Source organism: Rhyacophila brunnea, unplaced genomic scaffold (assembly GCF_057557595.1).
Source record: "Rhyacophila brunnea isolate RB1 unplaced genomic scaffold, BYU_Rbru_1.0 scaffold_13, whole genome shotgun sequence".
Taxonomy (NCBI): domain Eukaryota; kingdom Metazoa; phylum Arthropoda; class Insecta; order Trichoptera; family Rhyacophilidae; genus Rhyacophila; species Rhyacophila brunnea.
The window spans coordinates 11,705,910-11,725,370 of NW_028232785.1; the positions used below are offsets into that span (position 1 = coordinate 11,705,910).

The 19,461-nt window shown below is 36.0% G+C and overlaps 1 protein-coding gene and 1 long non-coding RNA gene across 3 annotated transcripts; one reads left to right on the plus strand and one right to left on the minus strand.

Moving 5' to 3' along the window:
• The first annotated feature begins 17 nt into the window (after positions 1 to 17).
• LOC147076481 (uncharacterized) lies at positions 18 to 11,901 on the plus strand. The gene is made up of 3 exons (XR_015069507.1): positions 18 to 88; positions 9,000 to 9,062; positions 10,718 to 11,901. It is a non-coding gene; the product is annotated as an uncharacterized LOC147076481 (long non-coding RNA).
• Positions 11,902 to 12,834: 933 nt separating this feature from the next.
• Positions 12,835 to 15,524, minus strand: LOC147076482 (uncharacterized). 2 transcript variants are annotated; one of them, XM_085941148.1, is made up of 3 exons: positions 15,300 to 15,524; positions 14,446 to 14,497; positions 12,835 to 13,337 (listed from the first exon to the last, which is right to left on the minus strand). In XM_085941148.1, exons 2-3 carry the CDS (start codon positions 14,491 to 14,493, stop codon positions 13,056 to 13,058), a joined length of 330 nt encoding a protein of 109 aa, XP_085797274.1. In that variant the 5' UTR covers positions 14,494 to 14,497; positions 15,300 to 15,524; the 3' UTR covers positions 12,835 to 13,055. The 2 variants fall into 2 exon arrangements, with proteins under 2 accessions (XP_085797274.1, XP_085797273.1); XM_085941147.1 differs by lacking the exon at positions 15,300 to 15,524 and adding an exon at positions 14,973 to 15,159 and having other exon boundaries at positions 12,838 to 13,337.
• Positions 15,525 to 19,461: the final 3,937 nt, after the last annotated feature.

The window sequence follows — 19,461 nt, forward strand, 5'->3', positions numbered from 1 at the left end:
ATGCTACAGTGTAGTAGGTTTGCGTAATGTTTGCGCAACTGGTCACTTGTGCTTCATAGTGCTTTATTCAGGAATTGCCGTCCAGCAGGTATAATAGTCAGGTACATAGGAAAATATATAAATATGTATGGTAGAAAAAAATTAACTTCGTCTGATATGTAATATACCATTGCCGACTCAAGTAGAAAGCCGATATATTCACAACGACTTATTATTATTGAACTGGCGCTAGGGGCCGTTCAGGTCCATGGCCGACTGCACAACGTTTCTCCAGGCATCTCTGTCCAGCGCTCTCTCTTCCCAGTTGACTATCCCCAGCCTTTCCGCATCCCTTTGAATGTTGTCCGCCCATCTCCGTCGAGGGCGGCCAAGAGGTCGAGTGCCAGCTGGTGTGCCTTTGTAAATCCTATAGAGAGTTCTAGATCTTTCAGATCGTACAACGTGGCCCGCCCATCTGAGCCTTCTTGACCTCAGAATATTAGTGATTCTAGGTTGGTATCGGTCGAAGAGCTCAGCGTTTGTGCGGATGCGCCACCGGTGGTTCTCATTGACGGGTCCAAGTATTCTCCGGAGGATTCTGTTTTCAAACACTTGGAGCACCTTTTCTTGTTTTTCTGTTAAACCCCACGTTTCACATCCATACATGACGATTGGCTTGATGACCACGTTATACACCCGGAATTTCGTTTTGATGGACAGCATTTTGGACCTGAACAGACGACTCAGCGCGAAGTACGCTGCATTTCCACTTCTCAGTCGGTCAGAGAGCTCTAGGGACATTTCATTTTTAGAGGTAATGTTGGAGCCCAAGTACTTGAAGAGAGAGGTTCTCTCGAACGAGGAGTTTCTTATTCCAATGTTTCCAGAGGGTTCAATGCCTCTTGTCATTTTCAAATACTTGGTCTTTCCCACATTTACTCGTAGGTTCAACCTTTTCGCTGTGTCCTTCAGAGGAGTGAAAATATCTCTGACTTCTTCTTCAGATTCTCCGAGCACCACCAAATCATCTGCGTACAACGACTGGTCCTACTTTTTCCGTCCCTCCCGTTGTTGTCTATGGATGACCTGTCATTGTTCTATAGAGTGCTCATACCGACGCGTATGTCGTGTTCACACAGAGAATGGTTTGATTTGGATAGATGAGTTATATGATAAATAACACACTAGCATTAACACACCTTCTACAAATTAATGTAATGCCTAGATCAATGCTACATATTTTTTGAAAATCGATATTACCATCGGTTTTTGTGTGAAAGTTTAGTCTGACTTCGACAGCTGATGAATAACAGTAATGTATATTATTTATAAATAACACTAATAGTTAATATATTTCATTTGAGACATTTTTTATAATTCAATTTGAAACCAGAAAGGGCGAATCAATATCTCAAGCAATCTGGGATCTGATTTTGACAGCAGCTGAACAGTGGACCACGTTGCTTGTGTAAAAAGATATGCTCAGGCTTTATTAATCTAAAGATGGTGCTGTCAGGTAGCATTCCAACTGCTGTTGATTTTATATAAAACGTCTGATTTTCTTAATATTTTCTGAATAGTTAACATGTTTGTACTGTTTTTGTTGATAAATTCGGAAACTCTGCAAAATGTATGTACGATTATTGAGTGTATGATAATAACACTGGGTATACTTGATCCCATGATTCAAACTATATTACATATTTAAATTATTTTTGGGCCAAAGTATTCCCACCCATTGTAAAACTTTGACCAACAATTTGAACAACAAAACCTTCATATGAAAACAAAAACTTCTAGAACCCGGCCCTCATTCTCCGGAGGCCAACCTGATACTGATCACGGCAGCGATCAGCGAAGGAAGGCAGAGGGTGCTAAAAATCCCCGGAGACCCGGAAAAGGCTGCCAACAGATGACCATTGCTACATATAACGCAAGAACATTGTCCAGCGATGCCAAACTTGTAGAGTTTCAAGAAGAGCTCCGGAATATCCACTGGGATGTTGTCGGACTCAGCGAAGTAAGGCGTAAAGGTGAGAGTATTATTACTTTACAAAGCGGACATGTGCTGTACTCCAAAGGAACCGATGAAGGACGCACGAGCGGTGTTGGATTTGTTGTCAACAAAGCCTGGAGGGACCGCATAGTCGAGTTCAACTGCATTTCTGACAGGGTCGCAAGCGTGATACTTAAAATCAATGCTAGGTACCGCATTCAGATTTTGCAAGTATATGCTCCGACACAGAGCTATCCTGATGAAAAAGTGGAAGAGTTTTACGAGGAAATAACATCCTTGAAAAATAAAAGTAAATGCCACTTCAACATCATAATGGGAGATTTCAATGCACGTATTGGATCATACCAAAGAGATGACGTAGCGGTCGGACATTTCGGACATGGCTCAAGGGATGGTAGAGGGGACATGCTTGTGGAGTTTGCTGAAACCAACAATCTTCACATCATGAATTCCTTTTTTCAACATAAACCTACACGTAAATGGACGTGGAGAAGCCCGACAGGAAGGACCAGCGAAATCGATTACATCCTCACTGACAGAAAATATACATTTTTAAACTGTAAGGTGATCAATCAGTTTAACACCGGCAGTGATCACCGGATGGTGAGATGTAAGATAAGATTGAACGTCAAATCAGAAAGATCCAAACTGCAGAAGAAGTCAAATGCTCGCGTATACCTGCAGAACAATACTGAATTCCAAAATGAACTCAAAAATGCACTATCGGCTTTCTTAGATGAGAACGAAACCGTTTCCCTATCCAACGCGGAGGATATAACGAATATTATTCTACAATGTGCAGAAAAAACAGGCGTAAAAAGCTCAGAAGTTACACCTTCCACCAAGCTTTCGAAGGCAACATTGAATCTTATGGAGCAGAGAAGGAAAACCAAGAGCGATAGACAGGCGCAAAACGATATGGAGTTTTCATCACTTTGCAAAACCCTCCGAAGGAAGATTAGAGAAGACCTTCGTAAATTCAATGTAAACCTCATACAAGCAATTGTGAAAGCAGGCAGAAGTTTAAACAAAAACAAGCAATGCTTGTCGATAGGAAAACGTCAAATCACAGCACTAAAAGCAAAAGATGGTTCTATCGTCAGAAATTGGGAACACTTGTTAAGCCGAGTTGAAGAGTTCTACAGCGATCTCTACAGTGATGACACTGACAATACGACTATAGACTTAGATCTTCAGAGAAATGGAAATTCGGAAGACCATACTCCCGAAATTACATCCTGGGAAGTAACCCATGCTTTAAATTACATGAAAAGTGGGAAAGCCCCCGGGGAAGACGGTTTAACGATAGATATCCTCAAAAAAGCAGGAAAGGATGCAAATGAAGTACTTGCACAATTGTTCACAGCCTGCATATGCAAAGAGGATGTCCCAGAGGTATGGAAAAATGCCAGCATTGTCATTCTTCACAAAAAAGGTGACAGAGAAGACCTAGCAAATTATCGTCCAATAAGTCTACTCCCTATTCTCTACAAGACGTTCACAAAAATTCTCTCAAACCGTCTGCAAAATGTACTAGACGAGAACCAACCGAGAGAACAAGCCGGATTTAGAGGAGGATACAGCACTATGGACCATATCCAAGTCGTCAGAGAAATCATAGAGCGGTACCAGGAATACAAACTGCCACTATGCATGGGTTTTATAGACTATGAGAAGGCGTTTGATTCGATAAAGAAATGTTCAATACTCGACGCACTCAGAAAACAAGGAATCCCTGGACGCTATATAAATATTTTCAATAATATATACAGTAGCGCAACAGCATCTGTAAATCTCCATAAACCATCGCGCAGATTTCCTATCAGCAAAGGAGTCCGACAAGGTGATACAATCCCACCTAAACTATTTACAGCTACCCTTGAAGACTTATTCAGGCAACTTGACTGGAATGACAAAGGGATCCCCATAAATGGAGAATACCTGAGTCATCTGCGCTTTGCCGATGACATAGTAATTTTCTCGCAAGACTCAGAAGACCTCCAAAGCAGAATGCAGGAACTCGCTGAAGTAAGCAACAAAGTAGGTTTGAAAATAAATGTAACAAAGACGAAAGTCATGTTCAACTGCTTTGCAGGCCAAAAAGAGATCCTCATCAATGGCACTCAGCTCGAACAGGTGAAAAGCTACATCTATCTGGGACAACAAGTATCTATAGATGGATGTATATTTGATGAAATTGTTCGCAGAGTAAAGCTAGGCTGGAGTGCTTTTGGCCGCCTGAATAATGTCTTCAAAAGTGACCTTCCACTGTGCCTAAAGCGCAAAGTGTTCAACCAGTGTGTGCTTCCCGTGATGACATATGCGTGTGAAACATGGACCCTAAGTAAAAGAGAGATCCAGAAACTTAGAGTAGCACAACGTGGTATGGAGAGGTGCATGCTGGGCATAACGCGAAAGGACAAAAAGAGGAATGAGTGGATAAGGAAGCAGACAAGGGTTTGCGATGTAATAGAGTTTATTAAAAGCCTTAAATGGAGATGGGCTGGACACATAGCTCGAAGAAGAGACAATCGTTGGACAAATCTAGTCATCCAGTGGTATCCAAGAAGTACAAAACGTCCACAAGGTAGACCTAGAGGCCGCTGGATCGATGAAATGATAAAGTTCTGCGGAAGTACGTGGCAACGCAATGCACAGGACCGAGAGAAGTGGAAGCAACTTGAAGAGGCCTTCATCCAGCAGTGGATAGATTCAGGCTGATGATGATGATGATGATGATGATACTTGATCCCATGATTCAAACTATATTACATATTTAAATTATTTTTGGGCCAAAGTATTCCCACCCATTGTAAAACTTTGACCAACAATTTTTAAATAAATAATCATATGAAAATAATATAAAACTTATATAAATGTTCCTAATAAATAAAAACATGTTTAACAATACTCGTATTATTTAACTAAAAATATTCAACCCATCATTTCGTTCGAGTTCGAGTTCGATTGTATATTAGTTTTCTTGGAGTAGAAGAATAATTTGGGCCAAAGTCGGCCCATGCTGCAGTAAATCAAACGTTGGATGCTCCAAATATTTGGACCAATTTGTGAGTGCCAAGAGAAATAGAGTTAACTCGTTGAGAAGGCTGCGAAATCATTCAAGTCACAATCATCAGTCACAAATTCCTGACGAACAAGAAGAAACAATATTTACCGAAATATCCTAAATAAATTGTATTTCTTCCGTTCCTGGGAGGGGGTATGGATCCGAACCCCCCCCCCCCTCTTTTGTGAACGCGTCTTTCCAAAAAAACTGTAAAACGACGGCGCAGTATCGTCCGAAATGGAAAAAGTTTCTGGAGTAGTCAAAATCAATCAAAAAGTGTAAATAAATGCCTTATAATAATAATATATCAGTCACATAATAATGGTGTCAAGCAAGGTGAGATAATCTATCTTAAATTATTAACCGCCAGACTAGAAGATAATAATATATTCAGGGGTATTGGTTGGGAAGACAGGAATTCATATTAATGAAGAACATCAGCTCACTTACGACGTGTTGTTTTCGATTCTAATATAGGAAGGTATTCTCTATAACAGTCAAGTACCTAAGTATACAAAAATTGGTACCTATACAAAGACGACAGTATTTGCGACAAGATTTCTCTCAGTAACAATCTTGTTTGTGCCTCTAGTGCTCGCGTATGTATGGATCCAGAGATTGTGAATAGTAGAATGTTGTATAAAAAATTAATGTTGGGCATGATATGCGATGTGATAAATTTTCACAAACTGTTTAAATGGTAACAGGTTGGGCATGTCAATTGACAAGTGCATAAACATTGGATAAATGAAGTCACAGTGTACCCAAAAAGGACTTAACGACCTAAAAAAGGGACACCATTATTTCGGCAGGAGTATGTTACAACGAAAAATGAAAGATTCAGAATAATGGAGAAACCTTTAAGATGTATTCATTCAAAGGCAAAAAACTAGACTGATGAAATTAGAAAATATAAAGTAAAAATCAACTAATCATGAAGATGCAACGTAACGCTGGTTGGGTCGAATAGTAGAAAAGTCTCAATAAAGTTTGAATCTCATCTCTCTCGTCTTGAAAATGGTCAAATTCCAGTATCTTGGAAATTTTGACAGAATGAAGGTATTTCTAGCTTATCATGAACCTGGCGAGTGATAAGGGAGTAGGGGCCACGTCATGCAATCACTTCATTTCAGAAAGTGATAATGGAAGAACAAGAAACAAACCTGCCTCAACAAGTCTTCAAGCAACAATGGATGAAAGTAAAAAATCTTTGAATATAATAAATTATCTTGTATTTATAATTTGCAAGTATTAAAATAATAATATTAAAATCATATGCTTTGAAACAGATTGAAACAATAACAAAAAGCGATTAATAATGTTCTGATATTTCAAAAATAAACAATGATATAAAAGTAAATCATTGTACCAACTGGTTTAAAACTAGGTGGCAAACAAATAATATATTTCGTTTCTAATTACACACGTATAATATACCTACATATTGAACATAATATATAATTTGAAAACATCTCATACATAATTATGCCCACTAGAAAAAAAATCATTTTAGAAAAAATACGATACCAGACGGGACATGAACCTGTAACCGTCAATGTGCTTTTTCAATTAAGCTACGGACATCCTACTTAATTACGACGATTTTAACAAGTAGTTCTTACATGAAATGCTTATCAAATTGCGTTACGGTACCCGACGGGATAGCTAACTTATAGGTTCTCATCACTTCAATCGCGACCCTACATGTTTTCTTGTACATTCTCCATACCCAGACACTCAGTACTTTGAGTCTAGCTATAAACTATTATTAATTTAATTTAATAATACGCAAATTTCTATACTTAGTAATTTTTCCACTTTTATTTTATATCAGGACCGGTTTCATCCACCTTAGAGAGTTGAAAATGTTTTATTAAGTTAAATTAATAATAAAATGCATTTCCACCATGAATTGACAGTTAACACAATAAAAGAACCTAGCTATAAACTTCTGATCTGTAGGTATAACTAAGTGTGCTCAGCTATGAGTTATTGCGAGCTGTTGCTCCCACAAGTCGTTATCAAATGCGCGTGATCTAACGGTCATAATAATAATTATTATTAGTATCGTTAGTGTCCGCTTGTGTCGTTCTCGTGCCGAGAGCAGTGAGACCAATCCGTTGAAAAGAAATTATCTAGGTTCGACCCTCAGTCACATCACGATTAAGACCGGGCGTGGTGATTGATTTGTTTTTTAAACTGAAACCGAACCTTTGAAAAAATGAGAGATCTAATGACTAAGCACCTACTAACTATACCTAAAGTTATAAGCACACACTCTTTACAACTGTTTTTTTGTTTACAAATCTATGCATACAATATATTTACTTAAGGATTAATATTTTTGTTCAAATATAAATTAATTTAAGAAATCAGACATTCATGTTTAATTTAAATAAATAATATTTTTTAATAAATTTAATCACATTTTGTTGCAGTATAAATAAAGAGTAATTCTTTAATATTTTATCAGAAATAAAAGTCGTTGTTTCAAGATCAATACAACACAATAAAAAGTGAGTACATATTAAAATCTTCAGTAAGTGAGGATGAGTATATTATGTGGGCGTTGTTTTATAAATTCTTAAAATAGTGAGCTCATTCGGTGTGCTTCCATGCTTTATAACTTTTACTTTACTTTTCATACTGTTTTTTGTGATACTACATTTTATATTTATTTCTTCTTTACACTGTTTTAATAAATATTTCTTTGGTTTTAAATGTCATATTGTGAACTTCTTTAATTTATAATTTGTAATGTTCGCCGTAGGTATGTAAAAATTAATAAATCAAGGAATCTATTTGTAAAATGAGATACTTGATTGATTCGATACCTTTTTATTTTATTAACACTCCCGTAACTGTAATGTCGTCTCGGGTTACCTAGCCCTACTATAATATTAAACTACTTAAAAATATTTCAGTTAATATGAAATTCCTAATCTTAGTATGTCGGTTATTACTAGAATGATCAATATTTCATCTGATTAAAATGTAATTTTTTTTCAAAATCAATAGTCATCATCCAGTTAATACATATAATTGATAGATATCTTTCAGATTTCACTTAACTGTCATAAATTAATTATAAATGAATATTGCAAACAGAGCGTCACATTCAATTACGAACGAAACAGATAGATCTAAAAGTAAACGCGACTAAGAGAGACATCCCCAATCAATTGTGAGAAAAAGAAATGATAATAATTAAGTTTTGATGCCTTTTTGATAATTATATATTTTTTTATTGTATTAACTGTCAATTATTCATAGTGGTAGCTGGTAATGCATTGTATGTTTACATTATAAACATAAATTTTATCTTACTGATTTGACTTTTATTAAATATTATCTGAACCAGTTTCGTCCACGGGAATCTCTTCAGAAGGGATCTTTTCAATGTCAGATGTGTCATATTATTTGAAACAAATAACCATTTTATAGATAAAACAAATAGCAAACAATGTTGATTAAACCTTATTGTGCTTATTTATGTTGTCAAAATAACCATTTTCTTTTTACTTACGATAAATCAAGGTGACATCACCGGAACGGACGGAATTTATTAACATCGTAAAGGGGAGGTTAAAAGAAATTGTAAAATAGGTATTTGAGATAGGTATCTAGTGACAGAATTACGAGGCATAAATAATTTTATTATTTTCGCTATATACCTATGTGTAACATAAGAAGAAAATATAAAAACAATAACACATAGACAAAACATAAAAGAAATAATAAAAATAGCTTTCAGTGGCGGTTCTCATGACGTGAATGAGGAGGTGGCTTTGTTAGAAAATAATGAAATCAAAGTGCAAAAAGTCATGAAAACTAGGTAGCAGTGCCAAAGAGTGGAGGTAATTATTTGTTTTCATTGAACTAAGAAGTCTTATAATAAAATAACCTAATATATTGTTATTGTACTCTTTCTTCCAGAACTCTTTGAAAATGGTGCGCCTGTCTCTACTGTTTATCTTCGGTTGCTTGCTATTGATTCAAGTAAGTTAAATGATTAAATAAAATATTTCTTTCAGTATAAATAATGATCTAATTTTTCAATACAATCCAACCCGCACGGCGAGCATACAACCGCTGGACAAAATAAATGCCGTCATACAGTGATATCCAACCTGCGGGTTTGGGTCAAAATCCCGAAAGCCGGAATCCCGAAGATCGAAATCCGCAATGCTGAAAACCCAAATGGCCGAAATCCCAAAAAATAAAAAAAAAATACAAACAGTAATAATTGCGCAATCCAAGATAAGTGTTAAGATTGCGCATTTTTTTACAGGAGAAACAAAAACCTAGTGTTCTACAAAAAAATTGTTTTTTGTCTCTCTTGTAAAAATTGCGCAATTCAAGACAAGTGTTGAGATTGCGCAATTATTACTGTTTGTAATTCGGCTTTCGGGATTTCGTCCGGCACAACCAACCTGCCTGTTGTCCACGTCTGATTAAGATACCATCGGTCTTCGCAGTCCTGTGTGTAAGACGTTGGCCTTTCGTCCGTGGACTCCAGGTTCGATTCTCGATTCATAAAACCTGGGTGTTTGCGATTGTTGCACTTCTACTGGGTACTAATAATTATTACACTACTGTAGATGTATCTGAAATCGCGGTCAAATACTGTTCGTTTGTATAATCATTTTAGTAACCCAGAACTTTTAAACATCAGCATTTATACCATATCATTCCTTTACATATTTTTATAAGTTTACAGATTAAAATATGAAAGTATCTTTATAGATATTTTTCCAATAAAATAAATTAAATTAAATTGTACTTATATTAAAGAGATATTTATATCTATTATATTTTATTGGTAGATATTTCTATTTTTATTGTTGGTATTTTGATTCGGTATTGCAATCAAATGTCGTTTGTTTAACGCGTGCGTGCTACCTGTGCTCCTGTATGGCTGTGAGACATGGCATCTTACTAAGCTTCAAGAGTCTCGGCTTTTGAGCTTTGAGAATCGATGTCTCCGCAGAATCTTAGGGGTACATTGGTACGACCGCGTTACAAACATCCGAGTTCGTGAGCAGACACAACAGCCTTCGGTGATTGAAGTTATCACGAAGAGACAATTCACGTGGCTGGGACATGTATTCCGGATGCCGCCAAAGAGTGCGGCACTTCGTACCCTTGTGGCACAGCCTCAAGGGTTCCGTCGCCGTGGCCGGCCCTCCCTCACCCTGCAGCGATGCTACAAAAGCGACCTACGTGCTGCAGGTCTGACATGGCGGGAGGCACAGGAGTTGGCGATGGACCGAGGGAAGTGGCGCCAACTTGTGCTTGCCCTATGCCCCAACGTTGGGACGTGACAGGGTGAAAGAAGAAGAAGAAGATTGCAATCCCTACGTGGCAAAAAATAACTAGGGACCTATAAGAGTGGAGGGAGCTAGGGGAGACCTTCATCCAGCAGACCCCGGCTTATGATGACAATCCAGTAAAATACTTTGAAGACAACATAACCAGATATCGCAGGCTTAAAATGTTCTATACGTATTTATTTATGTATTTTTTAATTACTCGTCGTTTTTACGAGGTCTTTACCAGGACTAAACAAATCTGAGGTTCCGATCCACCCGTTTGCATTATTTAAAATCAATAGTTTATTTTAAATACCTAAAGTATTCTTGACCATTTTTCAGATCTCAAATGCATGCGTTAAACCAGCACCAAAACCTCGCTGTCTAGCCCCGATTGTACATCACCACGGACACGGTGGCCACGGATCCAAAGAGCACGGACACGGTGGCCATGGATCCAAAGAGCGTGGACACGGTGGCCACGGATCCAAAGAGCACGGACACGGTGGCCACGGATCCAAAGAGCACAAAGGATCATGTAGATCATCCAAGGGAAAGAGTCATCATTAGAACCTAAACAATAATTACATTTTAAGTTTGAACCAGCTTTTAATTGTAAACGGTCTCTAATGGAAAGTTTCGTACATCAAAAATAACTTTTAGTGTATCTAACACACTCATGTCAAATTGATTCCATTTGACAATTTTTATAAGCATGCGTAAATCTAATTTCATAATATCGTCAATCATTACAACGCTCCGAACTTAAATGACATTTTTACTACTCGTCAGCTGAATCCAAAACCTCAATCTCAGATTTGAAATATTTTAGAAGGGATTTCTTTGTTATTATAACCTATTTTAATTATTTGTTAAATGTATAGATAAGTGAATACATCATATTTTAGGAGGACTTTTGATGAAAAAAATATTTATAAATGTTTTTATTATATAAATAAGAAATAACTTAAATAGGATGTTTCCATATATAACACTTCTGTAAAATATTGCAAATGTGAGTTAGAATAGTTCTGCATTCAGCTGACGAACTTTATAGTTAATTATGACTGGCGGGAACTGAATTCATCACTACTGTGATGATAGCTAACAACAAAAATGCGTACTGCGCATGCGCTAAACGTCAGAAAACCGTTGACAACAATAGCTGGAACAAACCTTACGATAGCACTAATTAATTCAAAGTTGATAGCGTACACGATAAAGTGAAGTGGCGGGGTTGCTGTTTTTCAATTTTATTTATTTTATTAACTTATTGTGGACGTTGTAAAATTGTTTTAAATTTAAGATGTCCATATCAGAAGGGTTCGATGTAATATAAAAATATAGTAAGTAAATACTGACAAAAGAAATCTTCGCTTTGCTTAAATGTGTACATAATCTAGTAGGTACTGAGGAATGGGCTGGATCCATTGGCAACCATATTATTAAATTTCTCTTCAAACAGAATATTCATTTATCTTTTATACCTACATAAAATGTAATCAAAATAAATATATTTGACTGAATTTGTGTATTTTATTATACCTACAGACATTTTCCATATGCCGTATGCGGTTGATGTTGTAGCGTGGTACGCGTGAGGTGACCTCATTGTTGTTCTGGCCATTTCGGCAGATTTTGCTAACTACCAATATTCGTTTTTGGTTCAAAGTGTGCTACGGGATGGGAGCATAAGTATAATAACATTTTAATTACCAAGAAAAACGACATTGCACATTTTCTCCCGTAGCGTGAGCTTACCGCGATAGCACGCGACAGCACGTAACTTTATGGTAATTACGTGTACGCCCCATTACCGTTGCGCAGTTCGGTCTTTCCACAGTTGGAGAATAGTTTGACGATGAATGCAATGCCCGAGACGATATCATAACTCATCATTTTCACAACGAATGGGAAATTGAGTATTTGCATGTGCTGTTGAAAGTGTTACTGTTTAATATCGTATGTCTAAGTATTCTCAGCCAAACATAATACATACATAAAACACTTCTGAGAAAATGCACCCGGCAGGAATCGAACCTGCGTCTTTTGGGATTCGTCCCACGCACACCGACCACAATGCTATAGGCATCCTATCTAATTGCGACAAATTTACACTAATGGCTCTTACAAAAATCTCTGAAGCGATTTCTAAATTGAGTTACTATTGGCAATCGGCTTTTGTATTTCTAAGGTCTATACCATAAATCTCAAAGATTGTCACCGCGATTTGTTAATGACTCAAGGGTTCCGAAATGGCAGGCTTTTGAGCACTGAATTTTTTATATTTAGAATTTTGATGAACGCAAAAATATAAGATTATTTTTTTTGTTTTTTTCATGATAAATGAACTTTAAAAATTTTCCATACGTCATCATGTATTACTACTCCACAGTGGGCACGCACAACAGCACATTTAATAAATCAAATAAACAGAATGAAAAAAATATTGTATCAAACATTATATTTTATTATTATGTACTTACTACAAACAACATAAAGGTATTTAAAAAAAAAAATAAGTAAGTGCTTCTTTCATTTTTGTTACATTTACTCCCATACTTTTCATGAGACCCAGACTTTCTCTTCTCGTGAGATCCAGACCTTCGCTTGTCACGAGTTCGTGATTTGCTGCACCACTCGCGAGAACCGATATCTACGTCTTTCCTGGGAGCCAGATCTACGCCTTTCCAGATTTACGTTTCACTTGCGGGCTGGAACCATAATTCATGATGGGCCTTGAAGGTTTAAATTTGATGCATTGTTTGCAATTGGGGTTTTTGAAGCAGTACTGCCATAGTTTATGTTCAGGGTGGCATCTGGGTAAATGACACAGCATAGTGCAGGGGTTGTCATGTGGATATTGCATGCAATGGTACCAAAGATCGTGGTACGGGTCGCACTTTGAAGGGCTATCAGACCAGTCATGGTGCCACGGCTTCAGTAGACATGCTTGTGCCAACTGAAAAAGAAAAATAGGTTAATTAGAATTACTTCTCCTAAAGAGAGTACAGTATGTCTACAGTAGAACCCAATGCCTGAACAAAATGGGCATGTGAGTGTAATATTGAAGTTATTGGCATTACCAAACCCTACCAAGCCATATTCCGTCTTAATCGGGTGTATCATAGGATACTACATTTGGATGTGAAGCATGAGTATTTTTTATGACGGGACTATCTCAGGAGCAGTTACGCAAGCCTGAAGTCCCCACGCACTTACTGATTGTAAGACGTGTGACTTGGCTGACTGTCTTATTCGCTACTTGAGATTAGCGATAAATATTTCAAATTTCAAATATTGTGGACATTACAAATTATAAGTTCAAGACGTTCACAATATGACATGAAACATTATTATAAAGAAAAAAGTAGTAAAATAGATAAAAATGAAAATATAAAAAGAGAACATAATAATATTACAAACAAAAGCAGTGAAAAAAACAAAAGTTTGCTAAGGACAACACCGAGTTTGCTAAGGACACCCTATTTTAAGAATATATAAAAAAGCGTCCACCGAAACTCACTCTCACGCAAGTGGAATATAATATCAACACAATAAAAACGTAGATAAATAAAGATCTCTTCTACATTATACCTACTGCGCAACACTACAACGCTACATAAGACTGAAGTCAACACGCACTTACTGACTGTAAGACGCGTGACTTGGCTGAGTGTCTTATTGGCTACTTGATATTAGCGATAAATATATGAATTAGAGTAAAATAAAATAAACTGCAACGTCAAACTAAACCTGGAAATAACTGTAAACGAAATAATGCTAGATCAGTTACAACCAGGCATCATTTTGGCATTCAATTGCAATTTACTATGTTAGTGCCAGTTATTGATTATCTTCGAATGCGTTGTGGTAACTTATTATTGGTTATTACCATTTATTTTAATATGAAATCATTTTCTACAAATAGTTTACTTAACATTTCATTCGAAGTGTGAGGAATAACTAACACTACGATCGATGATTACAGTTTCGTGTCATGGCCTGACTGTAGTGAGCCTTACAGAACTTCTAACCTTTATTAAAAATGTCACAATAAACCAACTTACCCCATATACCAGAAAACATCCTAACACCAATAATGAAATTCTTGCCATGCTTCTGAAATAAATAAAAAATAAGTAGGTAAATCAAATCAAATTTATTTATTTTACATATAATAAAGATAACAAATTATAAATTCAAAGCATTCACGACATGACATAAAATAAGTGTTAATAATTTTTAAAAATAAAAATACAGAGAAAGTATGAGTTAATAATACAATAAGTTATTAAATAAAAAATTAAAATAAGAACAGAAATAAAATAACAAAATAATAAAATAAAAGTAGATGAAAGCACATAGAGTGAACTTTGATAGACCCTATCTTAAAAACATATAAAACAACTAGTGATTTAACGGAAATTAAAATATGGACTATTTACAAACATATAGTAAGCATTGACCGAGTAACAATTAATAAAATATTACGCATTGATGCGTACAACTAGCGATCGCCTACATTCATAAAGAAAAACGAGAAAAAAACACTAAATAAAGTAAAATACTAATATTTATAATTAATATTTCAAACCAAGATAAAGAACAGTTGGATCTAAACGCGTACTCTCCAACCCAGCCGTTCCATTTCTATGAATATCCTTATAGTGCTTTTACACACTGTCAGTATTACACTCAAGTATGCACGTCCGATCGACAACGATTGGGTTTAGGTGCTCGCCCCTTTATCAACACCTAATCTGACCACTCCACATCCATGGGCATGGTTTCTTATTTAGTTAGATATTATAATTAGTTACTTAGATATTATTAATTATTTAGCTATATATTATAATTTACACTAGAAAGTTTTTATTTCCAATTTTTGTTGTTTAATGAGAATAATAATATGCCCACTTACATATATTACTGCGAATGGATATCCGTGATACTAATGCATATCAAAAATCATATATATATATAACGAAAGATATTATGTTGAGTGTCAAGTGGAAATAACTTGTATCTAAATTATAGGCAAATGTGCAGAAGGCGAGCGCTTATTTCTCGGTTACATTATTTTTACAAAAATCATCTGAAGTTGCTCTAGTCGGCAATATTCAGAATACATGGGAACTGAAGTCAAGGAAGTGGAAGGCAATTGATGCCTTCGAAGTGTGGTTTTGAGGCCGAATTCTTCGTATTGGATTTTCCAAAATTATTGACATATTTTTCCAATTAATGTATATTTTACAAAAATAAGTGTGTTATATTAATTATGTTTGTTATATGGTAAACCTAGCTCAGATTGTCAATTTTTCCACGAGACGGAGCGATGATATCGAGGTATCAAGAACCGGGCCACAGATAAAGGAACGGCTCTCAACAGTTTGCAGTTTTTTTAGACTTTAGGGAGGACCGAATAACGTGGAGAGACTGTGGTTTTGGGTAGCCTCCAGGGAAGGCGAATCAGAAGAAGAGGGTCGGCGCGCTTGAGTGTCCAAGTGATAGTGGTAGCCTTCAATCTGCCCTGAGAGTATCTGAGGATCCAGAGGAGTGGAAAGTCTTAGTCGTTCAAAAGATTACACATTTCCATGGCGGTAATTTCCAAGAAGAGAGAAAGAGTAGAGTTCAGTAGAGTAGCACTGCGCGCAATGAAGATTGGCATACTATATCAACGTCATGCATAGACCCGTCCAAACTAATTCGCCCCCCATCACACTTGGTCTTAATCTGCATTAACAATATTTACGAGTGAGAATGTTGCTTCCTATGTTGATGTATTCCACCTACTACCACCAGGTTCGAAACCTGGGTCTGACAAAAAATACACATATTGATTTGCAGTGTATGTTTGGAGTCAGAGTATTGACCTAATAAATTGAGGAAATAGCTAACGTTCACTTCTCGTAAAAACAAAAATATATTACTACAAACCTTCGCTATGTGACTCTGTTCACTAGATGTAAAAATAAATGGATTTTGAATTTTAATTCAACTACAGTACACGATAGAAATAGTTTGGAGACATCGAAAGGAAATATAGCTTGTCTGTTACGAGTTATTTGTACATAAGCTTAAATATTACCTTCGGCATTTTTTTGAGTATAAAAGTATTTTTTGTTTCAATGAAAAAACTTTAAAAATGATTTATTGATCACTACATGTTTGTATATCAAATATTATTATTGATTTTTTTTCTGAATTGGTTCTAATTTTGAAATCTAATGACATATTGAATTGTTAACGAAAATTGTAAAGGTATAGTGATATAGTCATAACATACATGTAGATAAATACTCGGGTTTAAATTCTTCCACAGTTTGTAGTTTAATATTTTACTAAAATATCTAAGCAGGGATTTCACGTATATTTTGTAGAAATTACAAATTCTCTATGAATATTAATTATTATGAATATATTTTAGTAATTATGTTTTTTATTTATAAAAAAAGAAACACTTCCAGGTTTTAGTATTTATTCAGAGTTCACAGAGATTAATCAACAATAACAGAGAATACTTCAAACGGTACAAGAAAACAAATTAACAAGATAAGATGATTCGCTCGACCAAATAACCAAATGAACTTTCCAAAGGATTAGTTTAGTTCAGGTAGGTATCACATTTGGCAACTAGAAACCACTTTAACACGTGTCAATAATACATTCTATTCTAAGCATATCCTTCGTTCTGACAACTGCTCTCGATTTATACATTGACGCTCGTTCAATATTGCTGTATTTGAAGGTTGCAACACACACGTTATTGCACGTCGATAATGTGCGTTTCATTTTTGTAGGACACTCACACATTTAAGCCCCTGCTTCAAATGTAGTAGATATATTGAGGTATATTAAATTTAGCCTATTTGAATTATATTTATTAATAGCGTACTTCAGTGAAACGGCAAATAATTTTCAACAGTAGGTGCGAAGAAATTTCTCACTCCTCGCCAATCGGAGACCGACAGTCGAGGTGTGCGCACGTCGATTTATTTTGTCATAGCGTCGGATGAAAATATTCTTAAATCTATGTACTTAAAAAAGAAAACATGTCAATGAATATACTATTATTATTAGTAATATAACGATAAACATAACATGTTGGACGCATGTTGGATTTTTATGACAAATTATATTTCGTTTAATAAATTTTATGTAATTATTTCTAGGTTCAAATGATTTTTTATTTCTGACTTCATGTTGGCACAACTGTTCCAATGCTACAGTTCATTAGAGATTTATGGCCAGAGAAAATAAACAATAATCCATTCGTAACTGATTCAAAAGGAAATATAATTTATGTGTTTCGTATTATAATACGAAAGGCTTTTATCTTCTAACCTCGACGTTAAAAGAAGGAAAGGCTATACTCTTCTTATTTTACAGTGCTACAGAAAATTGAGCTCTGGCTTTCTCAATTATCCACCTTCACGATATTATTTTTTTTGCTACTATCGTCCAATCATTTACCAACAACTGCTCCCTGCAGCAGTCCATCCCCACTTTACAGCCAGACCAGTGGCGCACCCAGGGGGGGGGGCAAGGGGCCCGGGCTGTGGGGGGCCCGGCGTGTCGGGTTGACCAGATAAGTGAGATAAACACACATCATAAATTAGCTTTAATAGTAAAAAAAGTCGCCTGCGGCGCTATTATACTTCATGGCCATGAACATTTTAATTACTTATATAATTGTGCAATATATTTTTTGATTATTATGTGTCAATACTCGACAGCTCCATTATTATTATAGTAGATGTATTAAAAATCGCCAATAATTCATCGTTAATGTAGTGTTTCACACAGCCTTTAATCTTAGCGATAGGTAGGGGGCCCCCAAATATCCTAGCCTGAGGGCCCGCTTCAAGATGTGGGGACCATGGTGTAGGTATACCGAGTGCAATAGACAAAAGACCGATAAACGAGAAATTAGGCTGTGAAGAAGAAAAAGAGCCTATAGGACTAATTTACATTCTCCTTCTTGGGCCCCCCCAATATTAAATCCTGGGTGCGCCACTGAGCCAGACAGTGACGTTCCGTGAGGGTAGGCAGATGAGCGTCACTTAGGGCGGGCTTACTCGAAGGGTGGCCAATCGGGGAGAATCATTTGGTATAATATATAAAAATAGCTACCTAAACTTAGTAATAGCGAAAATATCTTTCCATTAAAAAATCAGCTCACTGGTTGGAAACAAAATGTAAATTAACATAGAATGTTTAACCGGAGTGTTTCTTTGTCGGGTTTGCGATGTCTAGCCTACTTACGTTTTCCTTTGACGTCACATCCTTGATGACCAGCAATGACACGTGCAGATTAGAATTATCGGTAGGTACATACTTACCTAATTAATTTATCCAAATATTTTGCCAGTCACTCGCAATATTGTCTATTGAAGTAGAGATGGCATTTAAATTGGATTTAGTGGTATATATTATTTTGTTAGTAATGTATCCATACAACACATTATTTCTTAGAAATTGGAGTCATGGAAAGATGATAAAAAAATTCTGTATAAAAATGGGGTGGCATTTTGGCACTGCCTAGGGGCGGCATTTTGGCTAGGGACGTAACTGACTCTATCTCCACTTTAGAGCCAGATATAGAATATAAAATATACTATATAATATACACTAGAAGAAGACAATAGTAAGAAGACAGATGGCGCTGTCGCATATTTCTTACCTTTGATACGAATTTTAACTTCAACAGTTAAAGATTCTGACGACAGGTGGGTCTGTTTATTTTTTTAACTTTTTAATATCTTAAGGTAGGCTGTACAGTTTACATCATGAGTGGCCAACCTTTTCAGAAGCCGGGCCAGATTGAGATTTCCTACCGGGCCGCACAGGCGATTTCTTTATTATACTATATAATATAAATATATTGAGTAATAAAATAAAACTAAAATGAGAATCAAACATATTTATTAGATAAGATTTTTTTTAAATAAAAAAAAAACAAAATGTATAGAAATAATAAATTTTAGTAAGAAGTTTGATTTTGTGTGGCAGAACCAAGTGCATCAATATCGAGTGAGATTGTTCTTACACACAAATGCACGTTAGTGATTCGTGTTCTCACT